We start from the raw sequence: 20,728 nt of genomic DNA, 5'->3' as shown, positions 1-20,728 counted from the left end.
ACAAAATAGTGTTATTATTGCAGACAACGTTCAATGTGTCTATTTTTGAAGGTTTTCGTTTTAGCCAAATGGATTGCACTCGTTTTTTCCCAAATGTAGTGACTCAAATTCTTTACCAAGACTAGGTGATATTACCTTAAAATTATTCTGTGAATATAAAATTGTGATATCATCAGCATAAAGTAATAGTTTAAATTCAGAACTAACACTTCTGAACATATCGTTAATATATCATAAAAAATAAGGGCCAAATATACTTCCTTGAAGAACACTAGATATATTTTAAAACTTGATTTAGCTCTGTTTCCACTGACCATTTGTTTTCTACCATAAGATTAGACTTAAACCATTTTGTAGATTTCACACCCATATTTGTTAAGTATATTACATAGTATGTTGTGGTGAGCTGTGTCAAAAGCTTTCTGTAGGTCAATCGTCATACCAGTGTATGACCCTTAGATGGTTATGATTTTATATGATCCAACAAATGTATCAAACACGTATCAGTAGAATGCGAATTTCTAAAATCGGACTGTATGCTGAATCATAAATTGTTTCGAACTAAGTTTGTGTTTAGTTGGGAATTACCTGATCTTTCCCAAATTGAAGAAATCAGAACCAGAATACTTACAGGTGTATAATTTCCAAAATCAAGTCTGCTGTTCTTTTGGAAAATGGGACAAACATGGGCAATATTCATATCACCAGGGACTATACCATCGGTAAAAGAAAGGTTAAAATGTATGTAATTGGCTTTGTTAAAATATCAGCGCAATCTTGGAATTCCACATAAACATGTGCTTTACTGGGTTTAAGTCCCCACAGCTCTTTATTCACATAATCGTCAAAATTTAACAAAAACCTAACTTTTTGTCAAATTTAGAATCAAAGGAACCAAGATTCTGATGGAAATCAGGAGAATGTAATTCAGGTACAAAGATCAGACAGGGAAAACAGACACACGCAACAAAGAATATAACTAGCGCGCCACAAATAGTCTGTGTAGTTACGGCAAGCCCTGACATAACATATGAGTTATGGTATGAAAACTCCAAACGCAGGTGTTGAAGGGATATACCGTAGATGAAAGGAAAGTTGACAATACGAAATGAAAAGTCACCGCGTTTGTCGTATAGTTTTGTCAATAGTTTTTCCTTACCGTCGATCTTTATTTGTAGGTCAAGGTATGAGACTTCTACAGTGTCTGTAGTATTCTCAAGTTCTTTTAGGAAGGTTGCGATGTAGAAAATATCCAAAACTAGGATGGCTTAACGGTAATACGAATATGTTGCGAAAACTGGGCACAAAGGCTTTGGCTAAACGATGTTTTTTCCTTTGGATAAGATCAGCTAAAAGTCAGCCTAAAAATAATGAAGGAATATCTCAGCGAGTAGAGGAGGACAATTTGTTCCCATTGGAATGCCGACCGTTTGTTGATAAAACGTTCCACCATACTGGTCACATATATTGTCGATCAAATATTCCAGCATTTTGAAAACATCTTCTTCGGTATATTTGTTAAATAATTTGAAATCGTTTTTACAAAGAATGAATAATCTCTACCAAGTACTACGTTTCTGTATCTAGGTATACTGTTTGTGTAGTACCAGTTTTGTATAATGTTTTACACTCCTAATTTTGGGGATTGCCAGAACTATGCAGATGTTTTGTATCGCGCTATAATTCTAACAAAAAGGCTTCTGGAGAACCACTTTGACAACTGTGCTTATAGAAGTTAAAAGTTTTGAAATAGGTTTTGTTACCATCCAGCTATTAACCGTTGTTTCTATGGATTCTTGTGAAGTTTAGAAACCCAGTACATAGACGATAGATCACAATCATCGTCTTTGGTAGAAATACTAAAAACGGGCAGCGCTGATCTATGGTTTTTCACTATCTCTTCTTTGGAGAGTGTGGTAGCAGTACAGGTCTTATATTATTACTCTTATTTTCCACGTCTACCTCTGATAATGAACATTGAATGTAATGCTTTTTACGGACAAAACAATGTTATTTTTGGCTTTGCCTGCTGGAACAACAACATATTTGTCCTGTACAGTAGACAATGTTTTCGCAACTTCTTGGCCTTTGAAAGCTGTTGTAGCATGGACACTCATTGACTTACTTAGAAATTTCATACGTTTCAAAATCAAAGATCTCAAAGCCTTTACCAACTCTGACAGTGAATCTTTTTATCCATTTTCTTGCATAGTCCTCCGTGGCATGCATAAGAATTTTAAAGTTATAATTCCAATTTACGGAGCGTAGTTCAAGGCACTTGAGACCTTTGGAAAGGATCTTAAGGAGAGATTAGTTTTCTATGATGTTTAAATCCCTGTAATGACATGACCGGAAGGACCAAATTTTGATAGAGAGTTTGTTTTTGCAGTTAGGTGGTTTACCCTTGAAGTCCTCAATCTGAGATCCTGCAATAGCATTTTATAATGAAAAATTTGGATACAATAGGTGAAGTATAGGCACTGTTGTTTGTTTAAAAGTTAATGTGTATCATCGACATCCTACTCTATTCCATAGATTAAGTTCGTCGATTTACTACTTCAGTCATCAAGACTTCTTGTGTGAAAGGTAGTGTTCGTAAAGGTACCAGTCAGGAAAGAGCCTGTTATTAGAATAATGTACGTTTTGCAATTTTTAATTCCACATTTTGATGTAGTACAATTTGGTTCGTCATCGATGAAATCAAACATATCATTTAAAGTAATTTGATCATTTGAAATAGTCCGAAATTTTGTACCGGAATAAATGGTCAGCAGACTCAACGTGCAATTGGGTTTATTTTGTTGGAATTGTCGGGCCTCTATCCATACCAGGATGGAGCTGCTAAGATTCCAATCTGTGGACACCATAGCTTTATAAGAGAACAGTGTGTCCGGTCCGTTGTCATTTCGGACCTTTTCAGACTGTTGAATAAGTAATCGAAGGAACCAATATTATAGCAGAAATCAATGGTATGCTATCCAGAGTCAAAGTCCAGACAGGGAAAACAGACATACACAACGAAAAACCATAAACCAAAATAAAACGTACAAAGATACAAAAGTAAATGAGCAATTAATGAGTATGGACTAGGTCATTCAGTTCCTAAGAAACACCATGTCCACTTAACATGGAATAATATTTTCATGATATAGAAGTTGTGTTGTGACACCTTATTAGAGTTATGACCCTTGAAAATTTAAGCAAAAAATGACTTTTATATGTTTTCGGTAAGATCATGGAAATCATGACAAAAAGAAAGAAACTTTCAGTTGATGAAATTATCCTAATGCGTTGTTCAATCAATTTGTCTACTTCAGTATCATTTTTAACTGTTTGGTACGCTGCGAAGATTAGCTGTGTAGGGCATCGTCTCCTTTCTGAATTGTGTAAGTATCCCATGACCATAAAAGATGGACCAGTCCATATTAAATCCTGCAAAAGTTTGCCAAAATTTAGAAAAAAATATTGTAACAGAGTGAGCACCGGAATGTAAAGTGTATTGTCATGATTATAGCATATTCAGTACCCTACACACAGTGCACTGCTTGATATAACCGCAAAGACTGAACCCTGACACTTTGGACACAAATTTAACAAATCACTCAAGCTTGATATACATGTAGTTTTCAAATTTAATTGTGGTTAGATATTTGCATATGGATAAGAATTTGACCAAAATCCCTTGGCTCTTTTTGGACGTAAATTTGTGATCTGTTCTAGTCACGATCTCCAAAATATTCTAAACCATCAGTTGAAGGTATGGCACATTGAAGTATAATTTCAGAGACCCATACCATTTTATTTCCAAACATCAGGAACATGCGGTTTTGTTCCCTATCAGCCCCTAATTTCCAAACGGTTTGGGGCATAAACCTCATACTCCATACCAATTTTCCTGCTGTGGTTTGGAGCCTTGTTGTAAAATGTAAAAATAAAAAAGATCAACTGCCTTATATTTAAGTTAATTGCATAACCATCCCCCCACAAAAAAAAAATAAAGCAGATGTCTATGGACAACCACAATAATGACAGTGCCATTTTTTTCAGTCCTATAAGAAAGGCATGACAACAAATGTTAATGTAGTCATTAATCATTTTCTCTTGCTGATTTATGTTACCTTCTGTCAGAAATTATCATAGGCCATCTACCATTGATCTTTGTATAAACACACATGGATGTTAAACAGGCATAAGAAATCTGTCACAGCATATTTGATTCTTGCACTACAAAGTAAATAAAAATAATATTAATATTCTACATACCAAAATACATATGGAATGTTTGAAAAAAAAAAAAAACCAAATATGAAACAAAGCTTCCTTTCTAGGAAAAAAACATCTATCTGTAATGTAAAATAAGTCATAGAGTAATTATGTACTTTATAGCCAGTGCATATACAAGTATATTGTAGGGTATGATGTTATCATTTTATGAACCTTATCCTATTGGGCAAATTGATGAAAATTCTACTTGCCCAAACCTAGGTTATCCTTTAGTAAATGCATGTTAAAAATTTAAAGCAATTTGGTTGTCCTCGGGGCAAGTATAATATTACTTTTACTTGTCTGATTTGGGAGTTTTACTTGTCCCAGGCAATAGGAAACCTTAAACGTCATTCCCTGCATTGTACAAGCATATCACTTTAAATCCACATTGATATTAAAAGGGCACTTTAAAAATCAAATTTTAATTCAAATTTGAAATAACAGGTGTTATATTGCAATACTGTTGGATATTTTGGGGAATATACATGTGTTTGTACATCCATCCTTACATACATCCCTAGCCTATGACATAGTGCAATATTGTAGGGTTTATATATTTTTTTCCATATTGGCTCAGTATTTTGTCCAACGACTGTCGTATTGGGCTGAGGCAATGGCCATAGAATATCTCAGGATATTATTGCATGGGCCTATGTGAAATACACAAATTATAGAATGTGTAGAATGGGGAAAATTCATGTATACATGTACATGTATAAAATGCTAGAAATTCACATTTTTATTTTTCTTAATTCAGATAACTGCCTTTGGGAAATTCATTCCACGAAATAAAAGCTATAGTCTCCAAAAGTAAAATTCCATAATGAGGCAATGTATTGTGCCCAATCCTCCATTTTGGGCCTGTTTTTGGTTACTTGATTTCAACTTGGTTACCGTCTTGATATTCGAGATTGCTCTAAGTTTGCCAGACAAACTGGGACCGTTGGATGTAAGAGCTTGTCTTATATCAAAAACACTAGGTATAAGTTGAAACTTGAAGTTAAGTAAAATCAAAGAAAGACAGTTATTCGTTGTTGCATGAACAACAGACAACACTATTGAATGGTGTTCATTCTGTATGCAATCTGTATACTTCTTAGTTTAAAAAAATCATATTAATAAAGTTCAAGATCACAATATTTTGTTATTTTTTTTTATAAGTTTCCATTTTCATAGCACCAATTACTGCAGAAAAGCCTACACATAATATTGTTAAAAATATAAACTTTCATTATATACCTAGTTAAAACTTTTCAAGAGACAATAAAGTACATGTAGTAAATTATCGCCTTGAAACACACACAAAAATGGAGTTTTTTTTATATGGGACAAACTCTGACTTCACATTGCCCTGGCTTGTCTGGCAAATCACCCTTTGGATGTCAGAGCAAACTCGGACTACCACCTTGATTGTAGGAGGTCCTGTATTTTATTAAATCCTGACAAGATAACACAACAGACTCTAATATTGGTAGTTGTGCTTTTCTGCTACATTGTAAGTATGCAGCATGTACATGTATACATTGTTTTTAAATGGAAGAGATACTTGACAGGTGATCGGCTTTGAATTAGAATAATGTGTCTGAATTGGGTCGAATTCTTGCTGGTTGTTGTTTCTGTTCGCTAGCACATTATAAGGTTTCAATTTTGTGGTTTGGACTAGTACAAGTACGGTTTATTTGATTGACTTCCATCCCAAGTTCATAAAAATACATGTATATGCGAAAACATTTAACTACAATCACACATTCAATCTAATTCTCGTATCCAATGTAATTGTACATATGTATATGTCCAAATGTACATGAACATTGCAGAAGTATTGCATTGAGAAAAAGTCAATTTGTGATAAAATCTATAATTTTTTGATTGTGGGAAAGGGGTCTGATTCTTCATGAACAAACATGTAGAAATAAGTTGCTATTACCCATGCAGCAAAACAAACAATGGTATTTAATAATGATGTATGTTACTGTAAACAGTAAAATATTTCATTTTCTGAAAAACAATTTATTAAGACTTTACGCTCAAAACTATTTTGGCCAAAACAAAAAATGTTCTGGTTACAACACACACATAGACATGTACATGCATAACATGTATAAACGAATCACAATGGTACATTTCTCGTATGTTCAATATCAGTGAACATTTTGAAGATAAATATTCACTTCATCAATTATTCTTAAAAGTGTAGTATTTACTTCACAAATGTGGAAAATCTATGTAAAATTTCCGTATGTCATTACACTATACATGTATTTAACCCATTGCATCAATAGTTAGTAATATAACATATAAAAAAATATAGTGTCAAGCAAAACATGTTTCAAGTATATGTTTTTAACATTACCTATAAGGCTATAGGCATGTAATTAAAGATATTGTTAATACATTAGTACCTACATGTAAATAAACTTTACATATACTATATGTACATCAGCACATGAACAGATGCGAATCTGGAGATTAAGGAACAGGGTGTTGGGTTTAAGGCTCCTTTTTGAATAAATTTGCTAAAATATAAAACTTTCTGATTAAATTGGGGGGTGGAGTGTTCCAACCACCCAACTTTTCTGCATCGCCATTCCATGTACATATGTTAGTCAGTATAGTTCTAAAACCGTAGATGTTAAAAATCAAAATTTGATATTTTTTATTGATAAGCTTAAAATATAGAAAGAGAAACACACTATGTACTGACTCCTTATTGGCATAATTGAATTGTTAAAAATGTATAAGTTGTCTACATGTATTTGTAACTACTATACACTATATATAACACATGTTCAATATATTCAATTCATAAAATTTTAAGATTGGCCAAAATCACTTATTGTAACAGTGTTTGGGCTAAATCAAATATCTGTATTTGTATTTGTAATATTAATAAACAGTCGTTGTTGCTGTGTCTAACCTCAACAGGTCTAGATTGAAATAAAAGGAAAGATGGACCAGATATGTAGATGACTAAGTTAAACCAATTAGTTCAATCACAGATGCATGTAATAGTGTTTTCCACAGAAATTTGTGAAGGCATGGTTATTTAAATATTTTGAGAGCACTCCACTGTCCCAGAGGGTTTCACTGAGGATACCCCACTTGACACTAGGGCAATTTATTTACTGAAACATGCAATAAATATTCTTCACCCGAGTATATTATGGTAAAAGTATTATACATGTAAATGGGTGAAAAGGAGTACATGTTAATATGCAAATTAGTTGAAAATGATCAAATTAATCTTGAAAGTTGGGTTTGGCCGCCTGGGGGCACATTGTAAAATTCATGATGAGGGCAGCATGGTGCTAGATGATGAAAGCATGGTGTAGCGCAAAGCTAAATTGGTCAAGAGAAACCTCTGTTTAACAGCATAGGTTAAGTACATGCCACTAATACAAACATGTTTACACAGAAAATGTTGAGCTTGTACATATCGATCATAATATAAAGCATATACACACACACTTGTACTGAATAAACTATTGTGATTTATGAATTAAACTCATATCATTGTGGGTGCATTAAATATTTTTGTCATTTGAGGAGGGGGCATGACTTAAAGAACATAGAAATTACATCTACATACACATGCACATTGGCAGTTTGCTGGCCATGCATGACAAGCCAAGGTCTTGTTGCTTGGAATATTACATTCAGGGCATTGTAGGGAAGTTTCATTTATTGTTGTTGAGTATACACACAAATGTGACACAATTCATACAAGCGGTGTTGAGCTTCTAAATGACAGTGCGAATGTTTACAAAATATGTCGATGAGCTTTTTGCATGGTCTCCAAGCTACATGTATATATGAGGAATGCCTGAAAGCTGGAAAATTGTGAAATTCCTGGGCTTAGCCTGTAAAGATTATACAGACTTGTTTCTACCACTGGCCAAATACTATCAAGTATTTACCCATACTTGATAGTAATTGGCAATCGATAGAAGCAAGCTCCTGTAATTCTAGTGGCTTCACAGAGCCGAAGGCAGTAATTTTGAAAGGGGTGTACTCGAATACAGTTTCATCTTTCAAGGGGGTTTACATCCAATTTTAGCCGATTTTCTCTTGGAATTTTAAATATTATAAGCAAAAAGAGGGTGAGCTTGCACCCCCTCTGGCTGAAGCAATGCTTTAGTCTTGGCCTTGGTCAATATAAAATAATGCTGAAATAGAAAGTCCCTGCCCTGGTCAATCAAACACTTGGAGATAACAAGTCCAGGGCCTAATGTACTCTGCAACCCTGTCACATTTCTTCTCTTTAACTGCACTTTTTATGAAAAAAACCTAGAGATAAACACGTATTTATAGAGACCCTCCCTTTTTTCTCTTCCATTTAAATTCTCGTCTAATACCATAACTTTTTGGGTTATTAAACATTGGATGAGGGAATTGAAAATAGTTGTAGGTATAAAATAAGTCAAATATTGAAATAATTCCAATGTAATTTGCACAGAATTCAATAATAAACATTGACCACGTGCATACACTCCTGAACTGCTGAAGTCAGCCAACAACAAAGACCCGTTTTAGTCTCGAGCACCTTTTTATAGTCCATTAATGGGGTAATTGTCGAAAACTGAAATAGTTACAATCTTTACTTACTCACTGAAACTGTTGGTATCTTCCAGATTTCTTTCAAATTTTGATAATGTGTTGATGCTGTTGCTGTCTATTTCGGTGTCAAGCATTAAACTGATATTGATTTGCAATTATAGAATTTGATTGAACAATTGTCAAAATAAGGCGGAGCTTTACCACGACCTGTTTTCAGGATTTCACACAAAAACAACGTTTGTTTTTTTTTAATAAAGTTATCATAAAGTCAAAAAATGAAAATTTGATATCATGTTAATTACTAGTTGAGATATTTTCATCATCAAGTAAACCGTTATCCTCAAAGGTGTTTGGGGACACTCTAGTGATGACGTCATTTAAACGGGAAAGTAATTGAGTTATCTGTCCCTTACAATATCCTCGCGAAAAACGTCCTTAACTCTGCAGCGTAGGTGAGCTTGGTAAAATTTCTTGCTCTAATTCTTGACTCTCATTTTTTAATAGAAACTGATTGTGTGGTATCTATCAGTTACATTGAAAAAAGATATTCTAGAAAAGCAGAAGATGCTTATCCTACCGGTGCACCTTGACCATGCTCCCAGTTTTTAGTGAAGTCCGAGTTGCTCATTTGCTTTTGTTACTTTGTATGTATGATTTTAGTTACTTTATGTTCTTTGTTGTGTATGTCTGTTTTTCATGTCTGGTCTTTGTCCCTGGATTACATTCTTTTGATTACTGCTATAACCTTGGTTCCCTTGATTACTCTTTCTGTACTGAAGTTTTTAAGTACCATAACTCTGAAAGGAAGCTGCATAATTGTAAATAGGTCACATGAAATTAAATGTATTAGAACTTTTCTTACAAACTTTAAAAAATTAAAGCAGTAAGGTTTGTGCCATTTTCCTGACATTTTGTATCTTTAAGAGAAAAAGATGCAAAGAAACTTTTGCTAGCAAACATTTATTTCAAGCAACAATTTCCCGTGAATTTCGTCAGTATTGGCTCTTCAGAGACTGCAAAATAAATAATACAATTTGTTAACTTTGGGACCATTAATTGGTCCACAAAATCAATACCAATATGAATTTGGATTGCGTTGACATAGGATGAGAATTTAACTAGAATGGTTCAAATAGATCTGGATTTCCTTTAGAGACAAAAATTTCATAAGAATCAATGTTTTTGGTCCTTATCTGTGACATCTTGATTATTCTTGCTACTAATAAAATGTACAGATGCAGAAATATGTAGCACCAATATATGTTTTTTTTTTTAAATTTTATGAATGCTTGTTTATAAAAATGTCTGCTTGATTGTGCTTTTATTTGTAGTAAAATAAGAAGCAAGCCTCTCTTTTGTTCTGTGTAAAGAATACACTATTTCAAACAAACAGGTAACGTAACAATAATTAATTCCCTACATAGTTGAATCATATAGGCGAGTACCGAACAAGGGATATCCAGGTTCTTCATGCACCTACCTAACACACGGCTATATTATATACCTTTGGAAAGGTCTTTAATCGTACTTTAACAATTGGTCGTAAAAATGGGAGTGGTCACATTTTTTTAAACTAAAAAAAAATAAACAGCAAAAAGTTAGTATTTCAAAATCATATAAAATTTAAATGAAAACGTCGTTTAAAAGTAAACCATATTTTAAAATTATATCGAAATTGTTTTTTTAATTAATTTAAATCTTAGCTTTATTCATTTTTGAATTTACATTCTAGAAATTCTTTAGAATTTATGACAAAACGCATTTTTTTGTAAAAAAACAAATTTTTTGGGGGTTTACATATTAAACGACAGGCATTTTATTCTTGCTTTATAAACATAAACAAAACTTATGTCTTCGTCAAAAGAAAATATTTATCTATTTTTGTAAACCTAAGATCGAGGTTGTTCGCCCCTTTATTGCAAGAAATGCTGTTTTGTTTTAACGCAAAAAACGCGGCAAAAGGTTTTAAACTTATAATCTTATTTATGATATGCAACGAAAAGTTTCGGATATTTGATGTTTTGGTCCGTTCAAGTATCTGTGCGTACGTCTGTACCTCTGCCCTAGCGTCCGTCCGTCTGTCCGTGCGTCCGTCATTAAGTCTTGTGGCCTAGCTAACGCCTCCGTTTTGTTACCGATTTACTTCCCACTTTAGTGAATGATTAGTACCAATAATATCTTAGATTTATTTCACGTACAGCGGTCAATGGGCAATATTTTTTTTTTTACATACATGTTAAGGGTTGAATATACTAAAGTGTGTAAATGTTTGTGTGTTAGGTATTGTGAGCATGCTCGCTGAATTTCTTTAAACTGTTCCCCTTTTAGTTAGACAAACATACAACTACGAATATCTTAATCGGAAGCTAAACCAACACAACAGACCACTGGCAACTTCATGCAGTAGGCAGAATAAAACATGTCGTGTAAGACGACAGGTATCCATTAGGGGTCTGAGGGGCGTATTTTATTAGAGTCAGAAAGGTAAGGCAACGATGAGAATAATGAATGCAAATGAAAGCCATATATCTTTTTCAATCTCCACTATTAATAAGCAAACCTTATAATGCTTTAAGAAGTTAGAGGCTAATTATCAATGCCCATTCTTAAAATTTCTCCATTTTTTACCCGAGGTTGCTTTTTTGCTCTTTGATGATTTAAATTTTGATGATTGCCCAATGTGAGAGAACGGCTCATAAAGCTGTCAAATGTTGTATGCGGCATGGCAAAACACTTAACGTATTTCGAGACAATCTTGACTGTTACCTAATACAACCTCAAAAGTAGAAGCACCAGTCGGGTATATGTCTTACACAGAAGTATAAAACTTCGTACGACACAGTTAAGTTGTTTTCTTGAAAGCACTTGGTAAATAGGATTGACTAAATATAAATCTGTATCTACCAACAGATATCAAAGACTCCCATTTCCCAATTTATTCCTAATGATGAATTAAAACACGGCAGAGGATAAAAGCTACCAAACCGCAGAATGTGTTACTGAAAACAGACGCTCAAGTATGCACAGAAAATGGTCAACATGCCTGCTCACATATATCAGCACACCACTGATATTGTATTTCTGGTTGTTGAACACAGTACACAAAATAATTTTCTGTCTGTCTATTGTAGGTAATTTCCATAGTAGCTCAACAATAGTACGTTGTAAATTTCTAAAGAAGTACCAAAGAGAGGATACGGCATGGAAAGGAAACAAGACATTCCATTAGCTTAGAAAAAGCGTAGTTGTACTGAACAGTATCAGTCAGTTCTATGCCTATTGGCTGGGCTTTTATTCGACAACTGGTGATTCTGTGATTGCGTTGCCAAACATTTAATCTTTATTGCGACTTACCTCCTCACAAACATGAAATGCGGCACTAACTATTGAGTAAAAAGAATCCTTTCCATCTATTGTTTCAGTGTTCATGTCAACTTTGACATCGTAATGGTAGAAAACAGTGGGTATATATCAAGGGTTGTCAGCTACAATGTACAATCGAACCTCGTCATATGAAGCAAAGAATCTATGAAAGTATGAGTGCTCAATTGAAATTATGACCTTCGATTTAGTGCAATTGCAAAGAGATGTCAATACAGAGTGTGACTAGAGTCTTTGTAAGCAATGACACAATGCATTTGGACAAACCTTAACATTTGCCAATATATACAAGCGTCTTAGAACTGAAGCTTCCAAATACAGTATTTTGGTCTCTTTTTCTGAAGTTTACGCAGACGTTCGTAGTTTTACACATTCTTTTTTTCAGTTTTGAAACTAATAACTCTGAGTGCCTAAGACAGTTGTGAAAAAACTACTTGATACAAACTTTGACTTCCCCTGACCATGATTCCACACGAACAACTATGTTGTCCCCGAAATATTTAAGCTGTATTTTTGAAATACATATGAACACGATAGAGTTTCCCATCTTTTTGCACAAAATGCAAGACGGCCAATTGTGTAAGGTATTAGATATAGTCAAATGGTTTGACATGTACCCAAAAAAGAAGTTTTTCTTCGAGTATAATAAAAACTCGATTGAGATTGAGGGGTAATCAACAGAACCGAAATTCTAGCGGAAATCAAAAGGATGCAATCCAGGGAAAAAAAGCAGACATGGAAAACAGACAATCAAAATAAAGAATGTAAGATGTCGTTTACTTGTATGAGTCTTGTAATAACTGTTGTGATGCCTAATTTTGTTTGAAGGAATGTCATCGAATGGATCAAATGCAGTAAGTAACATTCTATAATACATCACCTTTCCTGTCTTAAAGCATTTATAAAAGTTGGAAATATTTTATGAGTTGAAAAGCGGTTAGTTTTTGCTGTGTGACAGATTGGCATATAATACAGTGATGCCAATTTATTGGCTTTGAATACGTTTCAGAGGCAGGGAATGCATTCAACGCACATATTATGTCTTTTTAAGGAATATTTCAATTTACACAATGAATAAAACGAGGCCGGGATAAACACGAAAAACAATCCAAAAGACAGCTCCACTGCCTGTTAAAATATTAAGTCACATCATTGATCTTCTTTAAGTGAATAAATCGCTTAAATGTATTCGAAATAAGATTAAAAAAAAAGACTTATGAAAGTTCAAATAGGTTATTTTGATAAGAAATCTAAAGTAATATAATGTTTTTGTGCTGTTTTAAGGGGGATCGACAATAATGTTGTTGCATTTAATTATTTATGGTGTAATATTTTTTTTTATTTAAGATTTTCCCTTTTTATGACAATGTTTTATCTTTCTATTAATAAAAGATATGATTCAGCATCAAAAGTTAAAAAAAATATATTGAATCTCAATGTATAATTACAAACTTTTCGACATATATTTGATCTCGCGAGATTTTTAAGAAATGTGATGCATTTTCTTTAATCAATACCAAAATTAGCCGTGTGTTAGGTAGGTACATTAAAAATCTGAATGGGAGGCCTTTTTCCAAATTGCTCTCCAAATATAAATATATATATATACCCACTGTGAATGTGATATGTGTGCATACGATTTTTAACTTGTACTTGTTAAATAAGCACCAGAATGATCTTGTTAATGGACTTACACCGGCTACACATAGATGTCGAGTATGCAAACTATTACTGCACAATCTTTATTTCAAGTCTTGACATCAAAGTCCATCCCAGTCTTCCTTTTGTGGTATGACCTCTTTTGATACAAATTGATAACTCTTGGCTATTCATCTGGAGTAAAGTTGAATACGTCATGGAACCTGAAATTATATTTCTAGTATTAGAACTTACCTAATTTTAATGAACTTTTTCAAACTACTAACACATTGACAATCAATTCCAGCAAAAAGGAATCATAAACATTGAATGTATAAATAACCCACAATGTATATATTACATGTGCAGAGTCTTGCGCATAGATTATGTGGGTTAAGTGTAGAAGGTATTTTAGCCCTTAAAATCTGATATGTATGCATGATATCTGGATAAGTCACAAATACTAACACCCGCCAAACGTTCTTTCGCTTTGGATTGGGGTTATGGATTATATGTCTATTAACTATACCAAAATAAAATGAATTAATTGACATGATATCTTCGCATGACCTGTAATTATTCCCCTCTAAGGAAATCAACTGGTATAGAATAGCTATTCACTGGTAATTAGTAAAATTTACGCTGCATAAAAACTTACATTTGCATGCACATTATGTATAACACAATAAAATGAACTGAGAAATGTAGATTGGTACAACAATTGGAAAGCCTACATTTTGTTTAAAATGTCATCGTGAGCAGAAAATAACATGTGTCTTTTCATATAGCCTGTGCTCTTAAGAGATAAAAATTTTTTAGAATGTACTGTAGAATTCAAAATTAAGGGAGATAGCCCTGTAAATGACACTAAAATACAATAGAAACAATTAGATTGTCCATGTGGATTATCTCCTAAGAGCAGACAGATTAGAATGAATAATTATACATTGCATCATATATACCTATAAATCAACTTAATAACAAACAAAGATATGTAGCCTTTTTTTGGTGGTGTATCACATTTTACAGATTTTGCATGATTCTTACAAAGACTACTACGTAAGTCCTAAACAGTATATACTGAAGGTGAATCTATATTTTATAACCTTTAATGACACATGTACAGACACCCTTAAACAACAGGCTTGTCAGGGTAAGAAATTTGAAATTTATTCATGCTTATATCTGAGCGTTTTGATTCAACACTTAATGGAAATTATAAAACATGCCTAATTTAACAATGTAAACTTGAAATCTGAGGAAATCATTCAACATTCACCAAACTAAAACGGACACAACCAGCTTTAATTCATTGTACATTGTTGTGTATATGTACAAATATAGTTTCACCTTCTAGAAGAAAATAAATGACTATCAAGTGTGAAAAAATAATCTTTGTGGCTATTTTCAATTATTCAACACAGTATATAGGTATATGTAGAGACAGTGATAGCAAAATCACAAACGCAAGGATCTAGCCGCAAGTATCACCAGATAAATTTTATTATTATATTATCAGACATTCTTAATATTTTTAAATACAAATTTAAAAGTCATAAAACTATTTTCTTACTTCTATACGAACATTTTCCTGCAACCATCACCTTTTGAAATAATCTTATAGAATAATGAAGGGTAACTACTACATTATTGAACGGAAAAAATCTAGGCAATAGTAAAAAACAGAATACAAAAAAAAACCCAACAATCATATATATTGCATATTTAAAAAAAATGCTATACGCGTGTTTGAAAGGGTAAACTGTTATCAGCGACATGAGAATCAAATATAAAGAAAGATCTTAATCCCAAAATCAAGTGTTTATATAAAGTACTCAAAACCAAAATTAAAGACAAAGTCACCATCGAGAGGTTCTACCATGTACATTGCAAGAAATGATGCCTCAGTGATCTATGTATTTGAAAACATGTAATACTGCAAACTTTGATAAATATAATAAAAAACCCGGAAGGGAAATTATTGTATTTGTGGCAAGCATAGTTATTTGTCCACTATTTCTTTAGAATAATCTAAAAATACATTTACAAAATATCAACATTAAAAAAAATTCTATATGAATAACAAAATTACAAATAAAATATATATATAACTTATTTGCAAAAGCCATCAATGCGTTTTTAAATAAAACTTTACACTGTTCGTTATTCTTTTTCTTCTGTTTACCTTTTCAAATCTAGAAACATTGCTTTATTACATCCCAGATCAATACAGGACATTCATATTTTTCTGAATTTGCACCGGTCCTCCCTGGTGGATAATAATACACCGTCCCTCAGAAATGTGTTTTTCCTAGAATGATTAGAAAAAAACTTTGGTTAAAGCACGATTTAAGACTGTGCACCGAGTATAGTGTGTCTTGTTCTAAATTTTACACTTACACTTGCCTTTTTAGTCACAGGCACGGAAGTTCAATGTCAAAACTTATTTATTTGTACAAATGCAAAATCTGAATAGTAAAACCTAGTGTTGTCTGTCATTATATAAACAAGCCTGCCTTTACTTATTTTATTGTTCAGTAGAAGATGGATTCGTACTTGCATACACCGATGAACACAAAACTGATTTACGAATCGATTCCAGAACGATTCAGCAAATTTACACAAAGGTTTAAAAACAGAGAGGCGTTCGTTTTTTATTCATGTGATGGGCAACGAACTGCATTGACTTTTCAGCAACTTTATGACCAGTCTGTAAAATTCGCTAAAGGACTTGTGTCTGTCGGACTAAAACCTGGCGATATTGTAGGACTCGGCTTGCCAAATACATGTGACTGGGCAGTGTGCCATTTTGGTATATATTTTGCTGGTTGTATTTCCATGGGTTTGACCTTCGGACAAAAGGATGGAGTGGATGTGAAGTTCGCCATTGAAAATTCTGGAAAATGCAAAGCTCTAATATTTGATGGAAAAGACGCCGCAAAGCAATTAAATATTGTAAAACATTTGGTCGGTTACACGGACTATCATGGCAAGGTTCCACAATCCACATCATCTATAAAAGGGCTCGAGTATATTATTACGACAACTTCCCACCAGAACTTCCCATTCACAGTATCTCACGTGCAAAATGCCGGATCCGATGATATTAAACTGCCTGTAGTAGATCCAGACGCTGTTTGTCTTATTTTTCAAACTTCTGGTGCAACTGGGTTACCAAAACTTGTACAATGGACACATTCCGGTGTTCTGCAATCAACCCAAGGTACATACGAAGTAGTTAACCTTCGCAAAGATGATGTATTTTTCAACCCCGGTCTATTTGCTTGGGGTGGTGCTTATATACATGGATTTTTAGTCACCGGATGTACTTATGTAACACTTGAAAACTTCATGGGTATAGGTCACGTTCATAAACTGTCAGAGACATTTCTAGAAGTCATTAAAAAAGAAAAATGTACACATGCTTTTATTATACCGTATTGCCTATATGAAATGATAAAAGTTCAATCTTATTCCAAAACTATCGAACCTTTAAAAGGCATAATTGTTGGTGGACATCCAGTCCACAGGTCTGTCGGAAATAGCATCGGATCTATCACTGAAAAACTTTTCAATGCTTATGGATGCACAGAAACGGCGTTTATTGCGATGAAAGTCGAATTATCTTCCATGGACGTGATTGATTTTAACTGCGGACCACCTATCCCTGGAGTTGAAATTAAAGTTTTAAATGAACATAAGATGATAGTGTCCCGTGATGTTGTAGGACACATATACGTTCGTTCACGTACACGATTTCAAGGATATGTGAACCAACCGAAAAAGACAGCGCTGGCATTTAGTGATTCTGGGTGGTATGATACTCAGGATAGAGGCTATGTTACTCAAAACGGAGATCTTGTTGTCCTTGGGCGAAAAACTGAGTTGATAAGTAATGCCATTGGACTTTGGTTTTCGCCAGGTTCCATTGAAAGCTTGCTGATGCAACACAAAGAAGTCAAAGCAGCTGCTGTTATCCCCATACCAGATGAAACAGTTTATCAAAAGTCCTGCGCTTGTATCATAAGGGACGAAGGGTCGACGGCATCATGGGATGAAATTAGTTCAATTTTACGAGACAACACTATTGCGAAACCAGACACGTTGTGGATGGATACTTTTATACCAGATTTTCACGTATTTGTTGAGTCATTTCCACGGACAATCTCTGGGAAAATTCGGAAACAAGATCTTTACGAGCAAATCAAACACCTTCTTAAATAAGGACATTGCAAAATATTACATTGCATGGAAGTAATTGTAGAAACCAATATTTCGTGTCGAAGTTTATTTATAATGGACAAACTTCATTTTCATATCCAAGCCTGGAAATTCATTTGTTCAATTATTTACCCCTGCGTTTCTTTGTCAACAAGTCAACTACAATGAGACTCATTGTTTTTTGGCCCTTTTTTAATTTCTTCAATTTGTCACTGACGACAGAGTAGCTACGATAATGGAATAACTTATTGTGTCTGTTTGTGCTTGTCATTATATATAATCTCTTATCTTCTGTATTCTCAAATCATTCGATTTATTAAAGCACAACTTGGTGGGAAATAGTACATGCAAGTGTAGGTGTGCTCAAAGGTTCTGGAGTGATTAAATTAGGAACAATTCCAAGAAGGCAAGTAAATAATTGACTCCCGATTAAACACATTTAAACCGCCTTTTTAATATAACTGCTGTTGAATAATGGATTTTGGTTACACGGAAATGATGCATGTTGCCTCACTTGTAATTTGTAGATTGAGATTTAATTTTTGTTCAACTAATAAATACAATAGACTTAGCTCAAAATGTACCCCCAAACTACCTTTAAGCTGTACACTATAATTGGGTTGCATTTTTGACTGTTACCGTTACAATTTTAAAATTGATTGCTGTAAATTAACAGCTTAAACATACTTTTTGATCCATATACATATAATGGAAAATTACAAGTACCAAAACAACCGTGAAAAGTGCTTCGAATCTATCATCTTAAAACCATTTAATTGTATTTACCTGTTGTGGACGGCCATGTTGCTATGGGCGAAGTCTCATTCGGTGAGAAGGATGTGTGACCCTTTCCTCTTGGAAAGCTTAATACATTTCCACACAGTCAATAATTACCAAATTATTATTAAATAATTGAATTCATATAAACTCGTATCCATCGTATTAAGAGACAAATACAGTACTTCCTCATTAGCGCAATTGTCTACTTCCGTGTCGACAAATTTCGTCACTATCCCAAAATATTTTTATCCATTCATAGGTCGGGTATTACAACTACACGTATAGATATATTTCTGATATCGTCAGATGCATACGGATACGCATATAATGATAAACGAACAATAAAAAACCGGTCAATAAGGCGTTCATTTTGAAATATTAAACATACACAAAATGGACTTTGTAAACATAACAAAGAGTAATCAAGGGAACCACGATTCTATAGGAAATAAACAAAACAAAAACAAAACAAAACAAAATACAAAACAAAAACAAAAACAAAAACAAAACAAAACAAAACAAAAAAACAAAAATACCAAGTACATACAAAGTAACAAAAGTAAATGGGCAACTCGGACTCCATTAAAACTGGGGCATGCACCAGGTGCACCGTAGGGTAGGCGTCCTCTGGTTTCCTTAAAACACCGTCCGAGTTGCTCATAAAAAGGCAAGTCCAGAGTAGACTAAAGAGGAATTAAAAAAAACTATGACACAATGTATCCATTACATGAAAAAAAGTAAAAACACACAGACAATATTACGATTAATGGTTATTTTAGTGTATTCAATGTGTTTGTCATTAGATATTAATGACCTTGAAACCTGTGTCATATCTTGCTAGTTGTTATAGTTTTCAATGACGTCGTAAAATTTTCCCCTAGGATGGTCGTAAAGTAAACAGCGTTTAAACCACGTAAACAAATTACTTTTTATATCTAACATTGTAATGGACCGTGGTCACCATTCAACTTTCATTTGTAATGATGATCAAAATTCATACAAAGTTTGTCAAAATTCCGTGAATAATAACTGCTTGTGATTACAAACATTTGTTGTAAAACCCATTTGTTAAAAAAATTATGGTATACATAGTGACGTTGCAATTTAAAACAGGTTTTTCCTTTTAGATAAAAGGAAGACGGAAAAAAAAGAACGTCTATCCAAACGAGGAGAAAAAAAACAAAGTTCGGAACACTAAAGGAGCATATGTATGACAAATGAAAAAAATGGCATACATTAGTAACACACACACACACACACACACACAGAAAAACAAACAGCATATACCCCATAAAAACAGGTGTGAATTCAGGAGCTTCAGATGTATAAACAGTTTTGTTATGAAGGTGATGAATATTTATGACAGATTAAGGTTGTTTCATGTTGGAAACGGGCAACTATCGCAATGTCAGGCTGGGTATCATTTGTATGAACAAATATGATATCTCATGTTGTTGAAGTTGATATTGTAATTACCTGCTTATTTGTTGTTGGGATAGATAGATAGATAGAGAGAGAGAGAGAGAGAGAGAGAGAGAGAGATTTTATTTGATTAAATACCAACATATACAAGCACAATGTAGATATCAATCATTCAAGACATATGATGTACACATTCTCGAATAAAAGTTAGAAAAACGTATTGTATCATTTATATTAATACCATAATGATAGTTATACAGAAAATCGGCTTTAAGTAAGTGAAATAATGTCTAAAATAGTTATACAGAGATGTTGATATATCAAATCGGGATAACCCATAAAAGCCACATTGCTTATTTCCATTGGAGTTCCAGTATGTCGTACATCTTCCTCAATAAGATGACCAGTAAAAAATTATCTCATAACTTACGCAGGTTTATATGATATATATCAATGCACAATA

At 33.5% G+C, this 20,728-nt stretch overlaps 1 protein-coding gene and 1 long non-coding RNA gene across 3 annotated transcripts; one reads left to right on the top strand and one right to left on the bottom strand.

The window, feature by feature from the left end:
* Window positions 1–15: 15 nt before the first annotated feature.
* LOC148605378 (uncharacterized) lies at window positions 16–19,441 on the bottom strand. 2 transcript variants are annotated; one of them, XR_015915913.1, is made up of 7 exons: window positions 18,850–19,441; window positions 16,028–16,153; window positions 13,899–14,066; window positions 12,178–12,308; window positions 6,673–9,836; window positions 4,119–4,224; window positions 16–3,432 (listed from the first exon to the last, which is right to left on the bottom strand). It is a non-coding gene; the product is annotated as an uncharacterized LOC148605378 (long non-coding RNA). The 2 variants fall into 2 exon arrangements; XR_015915914.1 differs by lacking the exons at window positions 16–3,432; window positions 4,119–4,224; window positions 6,673–9,836 and adding an exon at window positions 9,843–10,396.
* Window positions 16,264–18,854, top strand: LOC148605379 (uncharacterized). Its single transcript, XM_088548704.1, has one exon. It carries the CDS (start codon window positions 16,387–16,389, stop codon window positions 18,064–18,066), a length of 1,680 nt encoding a protein of 559 aa, XP_088404830.1. The 5' UTR covers window positions 16,264–16,386; the 3' UTR covers window positions 18,067–18,854.
* Window positions 19,442–20,728: the final 1,287 nt, after the last annotated feature.

This window comes from Perna viridis, chromosome 10 (assembly GCF_037379345.1).
Source record: "Perna viridis isolate PV_CMFRI_1.1 ecotype Kerala chromosome 10, ASM3737934v1, whole genome shotgun sequence".
In the NCBI taxonomy this organism is placed as follows: Eukaryota; Metazoa; Mollusca; class Bivalvia; order Mytilida; family Mytilidae; genus Perna; species Perna viridis.
The sequence above is the reverse complement of the archived record's forward strand: the minus strand, read 5'-3'. Positions and strand labels throughout refer to the sequence as shown.